Source organism: Megalopta genalis, chromosome 17, assembly GCF_051020955.1.
Source record: "Megalopta genalis isolate 19385.01 chromosome 17, iyMegGena1_principal, whole genome shotgun sequence".
In the NCBI taxonomy this organism is placed as follows: Eukaryota; Metazoa; Arthropoda; class Insecta; order Hymenoptera; family Halictidae; genus Megalopta; species Megalopta genalis.
In genome coordinates this window covers 2,661,420-2,674,382 of record NC_135029.1, presented here as the reverse complement: position 1 = coordinate 2,674,382, position 12,963 = coordinate 2,661,420, and the positions used below count along the sequence as shown (strand labels likewise).

General features: G+C 32.8%; 1 protein-coding gene across 6 annotated transcripts in view; it reads left to right on the top strand.

Moving 5' to 3' along the window:
* The window catches only part of Alk (Anaplastic lymphoma kinase), a 48,446-nt gene that overhangs the window by 16,622 nt on the left and 18,861 nt on the right, over positions 1-12,963 (top strand). For all 6 annotated transcript variants that reach the window (XM_033474664.2, XM_033474663.2, XM_033474661.2 and 3 more), the window contains 13 exons: positions 175-367; positions 448-575; positions 1,583-1,714; positions 1,802-1,957; positions 3,789-3,919; positions 5,337-5,503; positions 6,791-6,885; positions 6,960-7,061; positions 7,805-7,982; positions 9,464-9,611; positions 10,110-10,259; positions 10,336-10,492; positions 12,156-12,356. In XM_033474664.2, coding sequence (XP_033330555.2) covers positions 175-367; positions 448-575; positions 1,583-1,714; positions 1,802-1,957; positions 3,789-3,919; positions 5,337-5,503; positions 6,791-6,885; positions 6,960-7,061; positions 7,805-7,982; positions 9,464-9,611; positions 10,110-10,259; positions 10,336-10,492; positions 12,156-12,356 — 1,938 coding nt within the window. The remainder of the gene's footprint in view (positions 1-174; positions 368-447; positions 576-1,582; positions 1,715-1,801; positions 1,958-3,788; positions 3,920-5,336; positions 5,504-6,790; positions 6,886-6,959; positions 7,062-7,804; positions 7,983-9,463; positions 9,612-10,109; positions 10,260-10,335; positions 10,493-12,155; positions 12,357-12,963) is intronic.

Genomic DNA, 12,963 nt, shown 5'->3' with positions numbered 1-12,963 from the left:
TTTTATTGAAATATTCTGTTAATAAACTTATAATAATAATAAGAGGATAACATAAGCGTGTACTTTGGTAGTTAAGGATTCAATAAACCATATTTTGCGAAAAGGAAAAAAGTTTGTGTTTAAAAGAATTAAATTACCTTTAAAAAATTCTAATGTACTGTCGTTTTTCACCAGGACACTATCTGTGGTTTACTGGCAGTGGGAATATACAACTGTGGTCTTCTACGATCCCTCGAACAAGCCCACGATGTATGTTGGAATTAGCTTTATATCAGGTCGAAATGAACGATGGTGTTATCAATTTAGTCATAATTACAAATAATACAAGCTCAATTACTGGCGAAAAGCAAGGGAATAATCGTGCAAGGTACGTAATTGTCATGTCATTGCCAGAATACGAAAGCATTCCGTTGTTATCTCTCAAATGAATTCACTTAAATGTTATAGGTGGGAGAAATTATTATTTATTTTAGGCGCAATTAGTCAGCCGCACCAACTCTTACTGGAATTCTTTATACCCCATGAGAACTCAAGCGTCGGTGTTGATAATATTCGTTTGATCGATTGTTTTCAACGTAAGTATCATCCTTTGGTAAGAACTAATTGATAAACGAATTTTCTTATTCAAATCGATATTTGTCTACACTGAGCATGACACATTTTTGTACATTTCATTTTGATTCGATGTCAGCACGTAAATATTGTTCATTTATATAGAAATAACATTTCTTCGTTAGTTTCGAATTTGCTTCGTTACGCTTCGTGAATAATTTTATCATTATTTGAAATAATATTAGGTCTACCGGAAAGTTCTGTCCGTTTGAGAAATGAAAGGAAATAATAGATTTTTCATAAGTTTAGTAATATTTATATTGTACAATATAATTTCTGTCGTTACTTATGACCTGTTGCCAGCGTGATGGCAATTTGTGAGCAACATTTTTCAAAAATATATGTCTCAAATGAACATGTGCATATCTATTGAAATTTGCAACGACATTATCAGACAGAACTTTCCGGTAGACCTAATGATTTTACATCATTGTGAAATTCTTTTTCTAAATTATACGTTGATCTAATTTATCAACTCTGCGAGTCTGGTTTATACCGACATTTCTGCTGGATAAAAGGAACGACGTGATCACGTTAAATAATTATCCGATAATAAAAACCATTTTTCTAAAGAATAACAACCCTCTTTCATCTATCGCATCAGCGGAACGATTATTTTCGTTCACGGCAATATTGGAATTTTATTAAAAACAGAAAAAAATAATAATATTGAAAAGAGCCTTGTTCGAAGCAAATTGGTGTAAAGATTTCTAAAAATAAAACCTTTTTGTCCCATGTTATTTCAAGGATTATTTCATTGGTCATATTTAATTGATTATTTTCATTTGCAAATAATAGCATCGAAAAAATGATGTTGCGAAATGAATTATTTCAAAAATCTATGACAAATTATTTCGATTACGTGATTTTTTACTTCGAGTTTAAGTAAAATTTGCCGAGTCTGTGTGGTGCAAACGAATGCCAGGTGTCAGAAGGGAAGAAAAATTTAAATTTTTGTCTCCGTTTACAGAAACGCCATTGGTAAGAACGGTCTGCACGAAAGACATGTTTCGGTGTAACAATGGCACGTGTTTAAACAATACGCAGATATGCGACCTAATAGAAGACTGTCCCGATGGCGAAGACGAAAAGCAGAACTGCGGTAATTGGCAAATTATTGCTTCCCCTCTTTTTCGGTTTAGTTTGGCTCGTCTAACGTATGACAGACTATAATCGAAGAGCATTTCAGACAAAATTCCAAAGAATGCCAGATGTAATTTTGAAGACGGATGGTGTGGTTGGAAGAACGTGTCTGGAAAACTTTTAAATTGGACACTTCACAGGGGTGCGACACCGTCTGGCAAAACTGGACCTAGTCACGATCATACATTCCGCAATCAGTCTGGTAGGTGTAAATATAAGTATACTGCATCCATTTCGCGTACACTGTCATAAAAAAATATTTAATCACTTGTTCGACGATGATTAAAAATGAGTGGATTAAGACAGATTAGAATAGACTTGAAAGATATCGCTGTAGCATCAACCTATTAAAATGATCCATGAGAGGAAGAACAATTTGGTTTATTATTTATTACAACCGATGTAGAAAACTGAAGAACCATCTGACACAAAAGAGAGCTACGAATTCTTATTTTTTTGTTATTATTAAACCATTAATTGAACTGAAACTTCTTTTTAGATAATAATAATCTTTGCAGAGAGAAAAGTCATTTATAATATATTTTTCAATAAAAATTATTACACATGTGGAATTCACGATTCATACATTGAGACGTTGATCATGGCCATGGCTTCATAAACTGTGGAAACTCTTATCTTTTCTATTAATTTCGAAAAAGCAATTTAATTTTTATTAGATGCGAACGCTGAAAATCATTAAGTATTTATGTGCAGTAGTACAAACTTTATTATTACCTTAAATTAAATTCATGTGTAAATTGTATTAAACATTGGTTAACAATTATTAACAGTCATAAAATTATTTTTATATCAGTTAGAACTTCGTGTAATATTTAAAGTAACCATCTAAACTTTCACTGTAACAATTAAGTATTTATACATTTTTTCCTAAACAATGGATCATGTCATGAAATAAAATTTTGATTATTTAAATTTGAATATTTTTTAATTCTATTGACTACTAAACTATAATATTTGGATTAATGAGATGTATTTTGATGAAACTAATTTTAACTAGAAATAAAAGTAATGACTTTCATTTAGAAAATGATAGAAACAGTGATGATAAGACAGGGTTTTATTTAAATATTTTCTTTTATGGTTCAATTTATCAAAAATATGAGATAAATCTGAACGTATTATTCTTATCCAGGCTATTTATATTCCATATATACAAAATCTATAGCTTATTTATAATACTTCGTGCGCATTAACCACTTTAAAATTAGTCTTCGTTAGCCTGTTAGTACGTATCATTGTTCTTTATCAAAGGCTAGAAGTTTATTTCTTGTTAATGTTTGCATAGAAAGTAAGAAAGTATATTTAAAATACTCTCCATAATAATAATGATAATAATAAAAATAATTCAGTCTTGTTAATTAACGACATCAATATTGACTATATTATAGACTGAATTGAATATTAACCCTTTTAGTGCTGGGCAAAATGCTAAAATCATACCATTTTTATGATTTTATGGTATAACAATTTTATTTAAATTACGTTCCTTTAAATTACGCAACTGTTGTATACAAAATTTGTGTGTCTAACGCATATTTTGGAAGTTACGAAATACACAAGTCGCGTGGTACATTCTGTGTATATAATTTTCAAAAAATTATTTTTAAGTATAAAATATATATTTAATATTTAATCGGAATAATACAATTATATAAAATAATAAATATAATAGAACGTTTAAGCTATATTATTATTTTGTTTTCTATCATTTCCGTTTTTTATGGCCTCATATGCATTACGTTCTTATCATATGAACATCATTCAGATAATATTACATGCACTTACATTATATCCGTGTTATAAATCATATAACGATTGTGGTGGATCAAAGTTTTCGTAAATACTACAAATTAAACAATGTGGCTCTGACTCGTGCCAACATACATTGAAAGGGTTAAGAAAGTAAGTTCCGAAAAGTGAAAGAAATGAAACTTCGTTTCGTTTTAATTAACATGACACGAATGCACATTTCTTCCTGACAGTAACGAAATATTATTTATTTCTAATTATAGGAACGTATGCATACGTAAACGTGTCTAAAGCCCTTGGATTGGGAAGCTCTGGTACCATTGAGAGCCCATTATACAATCCGACACCGCTCTACAGCAGCGATAAGAAAAGCCCATATTATAGATCGTGTCAAGTAAGCTATTCCTTTTGTGTCAAACAATATCAACCTGAGTCTCTTTTTACACGGTATTGCTTTACACGATTCATGTTTGCGCTGCTTCTTTTACCCGTTTCATTCATAGTTACATGATTTTTTAACACGTCTCGTTCACACTTGCACGGTGTGACTCACGGTTCGCTCGCGACTAATGCGAGAATTTGGTGTACTAGGAAAACAGATCTACTAATCCTCGGAACGCGGTTATCGGGTCATTTTGGCTCATTGTTAGTATATTTAAATCGTCACCGAATTACACGACTCTTGAAAATGAAATTAAATAAATTGCTGTTGCACTAAAAACAATAGAAAGCAGTAAGTAGTTTTCAAAATATGTTTTGAAAAATTGATCAGTAAAGCTGAAACCAGTCATTAATAAACTGCTGATCTGATGCATTTCCGACAAACATAAAAACGTGAAACACAAAGCTGTAAAGACAATAGAAAAATTTACGGACATTGTTGCATTACGTTCAACTCTTATTACGATCATCAACAACAAAACTAGCGAATTATCAAAATGACTAACGTGTGTTGCATTTTAAGAATGACAAAACTGGACTCACCTAGACTTTTCGCCATTTTAATTCTCGCCTTTATTCCTTGAACAGAGAAATTTATTTAATCGTTTCATAAAAAGCAGTCCTCAAAATTTCAACAATTTAAAAATAAAACATGTAAGCACACACACACACATTTTCATTGCAGGTTCATTGTTAAAAGAGGAAAGACACTTTCGTCCGACTTATGTTTCTTACAATTAAAGCACACAAGTTTTATTTTGTTTAAAAATCCGCAGTCTAACGATAAGCATTATCAATTGTATAGTAATCCGAGAATGAAAATAAAATATCATCTTTGTTTGTTCACACACACATACATACATATATATATATATATATATATATATATATATATATATATATATATATATATATATATATATATATATAGATATATAATATATATTCAGATATATATATAGATATATAATATATATTCAGATATATATATAGATATATAATATATATATATAATATATATTCATTAAATAGAATATTTTTAGCCAAATACTTTTTGGCTATTTTTATATATATATATATATATATACAAAAAGTATTTGGCTAAAAATATTCTATTTAATGAATAAGTAAAATTAATATATATATATATATATATTAAATAGAATATTTTTAGCCAAATACTTTTTGTATAAAGTGTGTGTTGGTGTAACACCAGTCTTATACTTTGTTGAATATGAATTTTTGCACGACTTTCTTTGCACGATGTTCTTCGCACGGTAAGCGTCCAACACGTAGAAAGAGATGCAGATAAAATATTGTAAATTAGAATCGTACATATGGTTTATTTGATTTTACGCGTAAACTTATAGGTGCGTTTCTTCTACCATCAATTTGGCAGGCACAGCGGTTCGCTAGGACTGTATTTAGTTCAAAAGAAACCTCATCAAAAGCATTCGGACGTACTTTGGTGGTCTTACGGCGATAAAGGCGATGTTTGGTACAGTCAGGCCATCGCTTTGCCGGATATACGATACAGGTATTATTTCATGAAACGTACAATGAAGCATAATGCGCATAGTACAGTAGTGCACGGTTTTTATATCGATTCGGGAGCCAGAACTGACGCGAGCATGGCTCGACAAAATAAGCGAGATAGAGATGTAGTACGTCGAGCAGCGACGATCGATGGTCGGCACTTAAAGGGACACCACGACCAGCAAAAAATAAACGCGCAATAAAGAAAATGTCATTTACAGTAATCGTTGTCTTACCTTCGTAACTGTAGCATCGGTGGATAGCTGAGATTATTCCGATTAAAATGAGTCCAAACACGATATAAATCGTATCACTACAATCTCTAGGGTGAGCACGTGAGTTGCACACCTGAAGGAAAACTCTTAAATTACGATTTTTGTACAAAGTTGTTAAATACATTCGGTTTCGAAAGCAAGTAAAGGTTCTTGTACGTGGGAAGGTTTCCAAATTGTCGAGATCAACTAATTTAATGTTACGTGCAAGTGACGCGACTCGTCCTGTATAATAATTAACTCTTCGATAAACGTAGTCCGATTTACATGGTGTTTGGACTCATTTTAAGCAGAAGACTCTCAGCTAACCATCGGGGCTACGATTATTAAAAGTAAGACTAAACAATTACTGAAAGTATAATTCTCTTTCTTGCATGTTTACTTTGCCCAGTCGTGGCATCCTATTGACGTAGTTTGTCTTATTTAGTAATTCTCTCTATCTTTGTCCACTGAGACGAGGCTTCGTGTAAATTTAATCGTACGGATTTCGTGTGAATTTAACTGTGCACGACTGTATCTACAAAATACCTTGAGTTTATGACGTGGTACGTTTATTGCAAACCGATTCGTGAAAATTTTCGAATAAGATAAGAAAACCCTTATGACATTTATTCGTCCTAATTTTATCGATCTGTCAAATTAATTTTATATCAAATTTAAATCAAATTTAAATTTTTATATATAAAATTTTTATATCAAATTTAATATCAAATTAATTTTATAGATGTTATAGGAGAAGATGAAAAATCTATTGAAAAAAAAGATTAAACTTGGAACATATTTTGTACATTGAAATTTTAAAAGGGGACTTTTCACCTCTTTTTATTTATATTTTACCTCTAAATACAGCGTTAGATATAAATGAGATATAGGAATTACCTAATTTCTCCTTAAAATTGATTAGACACCGATTTTTAAAGAATTTGGCATAGATAAATGATTCACACAACCCAGATACATATTTGACTGACTTTAAAAATAAGTTTTGTCGTATAACATTTGTATTACTTTCGCAGATACTCCTTGCAATTTGAAGTAAGCAGAGGCATATCGTCAACGGGCGACGTTGCGATTGACGATTTCTCTTTGAGTCCCGAATGTTTCGGCATTGGTAAATTAGAATCTTTAATAAATAATATCATGTATACGCCTATGAAACATTTATATTGCATTTTGTTTAATTAGGGGTTCCTCCGGATGTCGTAGGAGATTTTAATTATTCCAACCCTGTCATTCCAGACGTGGAAACAATACCAGGCCAACACGCAGATTTTATGAACAAGACTGGTACTGTATAGTGATAATTATGTAATATCGATCTAGTCTTGTCAATAGTGATCATTATTAGAGGATGTTTTGATGCATCGTATATACATTCATTTTATCTTCCGCGACGGAATAAAATAATAATGACAGATAATCGTTATAAATAAATAATGATATTATCCATGAACATTATTCACGTATGACAACACTTTATTAATTCAAGAATTAATAGTAGACACAACATTAAAATTCGTATGCACATTTATGAACTAAGTAGTCAACTAGAAATCAACTAGAGAACGAGGATTATTATGCAAAATAAAAATTCTTTCCATCGATTTCAAAAAAGCAGGAGCTACGTAGAAATTAATTTGTTCTCTTTAGAATTTTGATAAGTTGCAAATAATATACAAGAATTCTTGAATTCGCGTTTCATGTCTTCGTTGTTTCGTTCTCCCTCCCACAAAATTTTGTCGAAAGTGTATAAGATTTCCAGTCTAGCTATTATAAACAGACAAACCGTTCTAGAGTAATACTTATAATGAATGCTTCTGGTCAATGAATCTACATAATACCCGAATTTCCAAATACATTGTATAACAATATTACAGAAAAATTGTATGCTAACTCGAGACATATAAAAAGCATCCACTTGCATAATCTCTTTAAAAAACCAAGTTCGTTGTTCGTGAAATATATGATATGCTATTTTTAATACTGTTATGTGTGCAAATACTGTCTACAAATACTTTACGATTTTGTAGTTATTCGAATTACAACTTGCGGGGCCATAGGAAGAACAGGCCCAACCGCTGAACAATGTGCCGAGGAGTATAATGGAACGAACATGGCCTTCGACCCAGCACTACTACGACTAGACGAAGATATGGTGCATTTAAATGGCGTTCAACGATGGATGGCGCCCAGCTATGGCTATTACACGTATGAATTCTCTCTGCAGAGTGTCCCAAGAAGGGTGTAAGTCCTCGAAAGGGATGATGCCTGTGGCTATGCGAAGTAACTTTCTCTTTACAAAACTGTTCTTCGTGGCTTTGCCAACATGTTGAATGCTATGGAGGTTGCCTGTGATCGACGAAGCCAATATCACAGAAAGCACATAGTTCGAGTAAAATGATCTTTTCGTCAAATATTATCATCGTTACTAAAACGATGTGAAACCGTCCAGCGAGAGAAATGCGTCCCCAATGATTAAATACTTTAACTTGTTTGGTGTATAAATGATATTTTACCATAATATGTAACGCATAATGAGGAATTCATGTTGACCAGACAGGCAAGCCATGTCAAGTTAGCGTGACATTCAACCTGTTAACGAATTATTAACGAAAAACCACGGACCGATAGCGGTAGCGTAATGTGGACATCTTACCAAGCTCGAGGCTTGCACAAGAGCGTAAGGGTGGTACTTATTTTCCGACTTCCTATTTCTTCTAGTCGTACTCATTTAAACAATGAGAACTCGTATCACAATTTGTGTTAATGTTAAGAAATATATTTATGATTTAATCACATTTTAAACAAAATATTTGTAAACTTTAGCCTTATGCTTTACTTTTAAAAGTACAGGGTATCCTAAAATTATGGTAGTTCCGGGAAATCAGCGGTTCCCCGGTCATTTGCAGTAACTTCTTCCTTAGCGCAAATGCAATCCGTGGCTTTGTTTAACCCTAGAAAGATAACCATATGACAACGTACGTAAAAGATAACCATACGCTTCAGAGGCGCATGCTTTTCTAAGGCGTCAATTTTATACATTTTCTATTTGTGACAATAATTTATAGACCGTACCGATGTTAAACTAACAACGAATTTGATTATTTTATATTAAATTAACGACGACAAAGAATTCTAACAAAAATCCGTAAGCTTATCCGACAAAGTAACACTTAATGATGCAGTATTTACTTAAAACGATGTATTAGCATAACGATAAACACGATCCGCATGGATACAAACATAATTTCTTTTTTATATAAATTATCGTCAAGAATTATATATATAATAACAATATAATGGATATTTATTTAAGTTAATCTAGTCATTTTAAAGGTTTGGCATTATTGTCAAAATAAAATGCATTTATATTATATTTTTTTATATTTTAAGTAATTTTAAACTTAAATCACTAGACCTCTATGAAAAATTAACAAAAATCAACAGTCTTCGCAGGCGCCTCTGCGACGTAGGTTATCTTTCTCGGGTTAAAAGTTATTAACGAAAGACAGTTCTCATGTGCAGTGCAGACATAAGACATTGTCTTTCAGTTGAAATATTTCTGTCCGCGTTTTTCGTTAATGAACGAAAGAAATCACCCCTTTCAAGGGCTTAAAACATATCGTTTAATCTTAATGAGAAAATTGACACGATTGTTTCAACTATACCTGGTTAATTGTAAATTCTAGGTTAATTGGACTGGGTGCGCGTGGAGGTAAAGGATCTAGTGGGATGGGCGAAGCGTTGGGTGCCCTTGTTCGTGGAGTGATCGAACTAGAAAAGGGTGATGAGTTATATTTCATGGTAGGACAACCGGGAATAGACGCGTGTCCTAAAGTAAGACTTACATGTATTATTCTTCGCAAGTTACTAGTTACAATTATACTGCTCCTGTAAATTCATATTTCCATAAAAATGATTTCAACTATAAACAAAACAATTAGATACTGGTTTAATGTTCGTATTCCGAATCAGCTGGGATTCCATTTCATCTTATTTCATTTCGTTTGCTTGTATTACGAACGTATGAACATTTTTGTAGATACACACATTTACCATTGATTAATTATCTCCTGTTCTATTTGTGACAATAATTTATAGACCGTACCGATGTTAAACTAACAACGAATTTGATTATTTTATATTAAATTAACGACGACAAAGAATTCTAACAAAAATCCGTAAGCTTGTCCGACAAAGTAACACTTAATGATGCAGTATTTACTTAAAACGATGTATTAGCATAACGATAAACACGATCCGCGTGGATACAAACATAATTTCTTTTTTATATAAATTATCGTCAAGAATTCAAATTGTAAATGAAATTTCTAGAACTTTAGACTGAAAACAGACAGTTGTCAAACTGCTGAACAAACTAATGGGACAGATATTTCGGGATTTACTTCTACTATACGGGACGTGAAGAAATTTAAGATAAGAGATGGTGGTGGTGGTGGTGGTGGAGCAACGTATATCTTTAGAGTGAGTCGATATTTTTTATTTCTTATATTTTACTGACAATCCATCGAAATACAAAAGTAACGTTGATTTGTTATAGTTGAAAAAGAATGGTGTGCAACAACCGATACTCATAGCTGGTGGTGGCGGCGGTATAGGCCTCGGCCAATTTGTTAATACCGGTGTACAGCATGGACGGGGACCAGTGCCATCTGGAAAACAGCCAATTCCTAGTCCGGTTCTTTCACACGATAACGGTAAGTCACAGTTAGACTCGAGTATAACGCGCGTTTCGGCATCGCGAATTCCTATAACGCACCGTAGATATTTCGATCACCGTTCCATATGTGTAACGCGATTCCTTGTGTAACGCACTATATAATAAAATGAAAATATGTAAAAGTGAAGTGAACTAACTACAGGAATAAGACGAAGACGTTAGAACGCAACTTTGGGCGGCCCGGTTAGTGACTAACGATCGACAGTGCAAAAGTTGATGTGTAAAATATTTTGTATTGCTCTTTCGACAAATTAAGAGACAACGATAACATTTTTTTGCACAAGTCGATAATTAAATCAATAAGCACAAATTCACGCAAAATATCCGAATGGTGTACGAAGCAATAGCAATTTGAATACATATTGGATGCCTAACGATAGAATTTTCCACAACTGTGTCATACCAACAAGAAAGACAAACGTTATTGACACTATCGAGCACTAAAAAACGTATGCTGTTTTATAAGAATGACAATATTGAATTTATTTAGACATTTCGATATTTTTTTTTTAGAATGTACATTAAACTCAAGGCGGATTTATTTAATTATTTTCCACGATAGAGTCTGTATAATTTCAAAAAATTTAAAATAAAAAGGGTAAAACCGGCCCTTTTGCCGGCACGATAGGTTTTGGATTAAATTGCGTTACTTTATAATAAATGGAACTTGTTGATTTACAAGTAACATATTATAGCTATTACATTTAATTCTCGTACACATAACAACGTAACAAAAACTTATCAACGCCCATTCTTGCGGTGGAAATTGATTCTTCGGTTCTAAATTTCTTGTAAACAATTTGTTCAGTTCACTAAGTAAACATGCAAGCGTGTACCATCGATGGTACACGTGGCACGGAACGTGTTAACCCCCAGCTGGTGTAATGATTCTCACAAAAATCTCGGGGATAAATCATAGATCCCGTATAGAAAACGCAAAGCTTAATAATTTAGGTTTAGATAAACGCTGTTTTATTCTTAACTAGCGTATAAAACTAGCGTATAAAATAATAAAGACCTGGAAAATTCAACTTTCATTAGAACATTAAATAGAAATACAATGTTAGGGTTATGAGTGACCCCAGTATACCAGTTAACTCTTGTCTGTACAACCCGAGGTATCCATTTCTATTTTTGTTGTAGTAATTCGTGGTAATTTTTGACAAAATATCGCAAAATTATTTTCAATATTTCGTGAGAAGAAAATGTATATAAAATATTTTAAACAATTAAGCTTTAAATATTGTTGATACTTTTGTCGTACACACAAGGATTAAGGGATGAAGAATAATTGTCGATTCAGAAATGTAATATCTTACTTCATTCTGCTAATTTTATGGTGTCTGATTAATAATTGCACGTAATACATCAAGTTTTAGTAAAATATCAAAGTGTGAAGATTCGAGTAAAAAAAGCTCGGCACGGAACGTGTTAACAACAATCACGCGCTGTCCAATGGAAGATATCGCTCCCAGTGTATTCCCTTGGCAGACGCGAGAACGGTTCTGACGTTCTTTGAATGTAACAAACGACGTTTCAATTTCATTCGGTCGATTCACATGATTCGCCGTTGCAGTGGCGCGCGTCAATTCACGTTTAGTTATAACTGTTTCGAAACTGTGTTAATTACCTGATTCTAGACGGCGTAGGTGGCCCCGGCGGCGGGTGGAATTGGTCATCAAGCGACGAAGCGGTTCAACGAACTACCGATGGAACAGCTTTAATTCGGGGTGGCATCGGAGGAATTGGTTGCGGTCCTGAAAATCACGACCACGGTAATGGTGGATTCGGTGGCGGAGGTGGTGGATGTCGTACAGGAGGCGGCGGTGGTGGTTACATAGGTAACGGACGAATCAATATTATTCGTTGTTTGCGCCTCTGCTGAAAATTTCAACTATTTTTAACGCCAATCCTGCCAGCGCCGGTCGAATCACCAGCTTCGGACTTCCTATTTTAGTACAATCGAAATTATGACTGGGAAATTTCTGAGAAATGTTCGAATCGCTTGTTCAACACTATTTTTACTAAAAGGGTTAAACGGCAGGTTTTAAGAATTTAATTTAACACTGTCTTTACCAATGGAGTCAAAATAGAACTTCTCAAAATTTCATTCAACGCTATCTTGATCGATTAGATCAAAACTTTAATATTTCGATTGAACACTATTTTTGTCAAAGGTTTTAATAAACGTCTTTTAAAATCTCAATTCGAAATTGTTCTGTTTAACACTAGATTTACGGAGCAGAGAAAACAGCTGTTCTATATTAGTTTATTAAAGTAACAATAAGACATTTATTCTGATTTTTAACAAGTGTTATTGTAACATTTCTTGTAAGTAACATATAAATTGAATAAATAACTCATAAATGTATCTTTACGATATGAATAATCATAAATTAAACAATTAGTGACCCGCCATTTTGACGGGTTCCGTAAATCTAGTGTTAA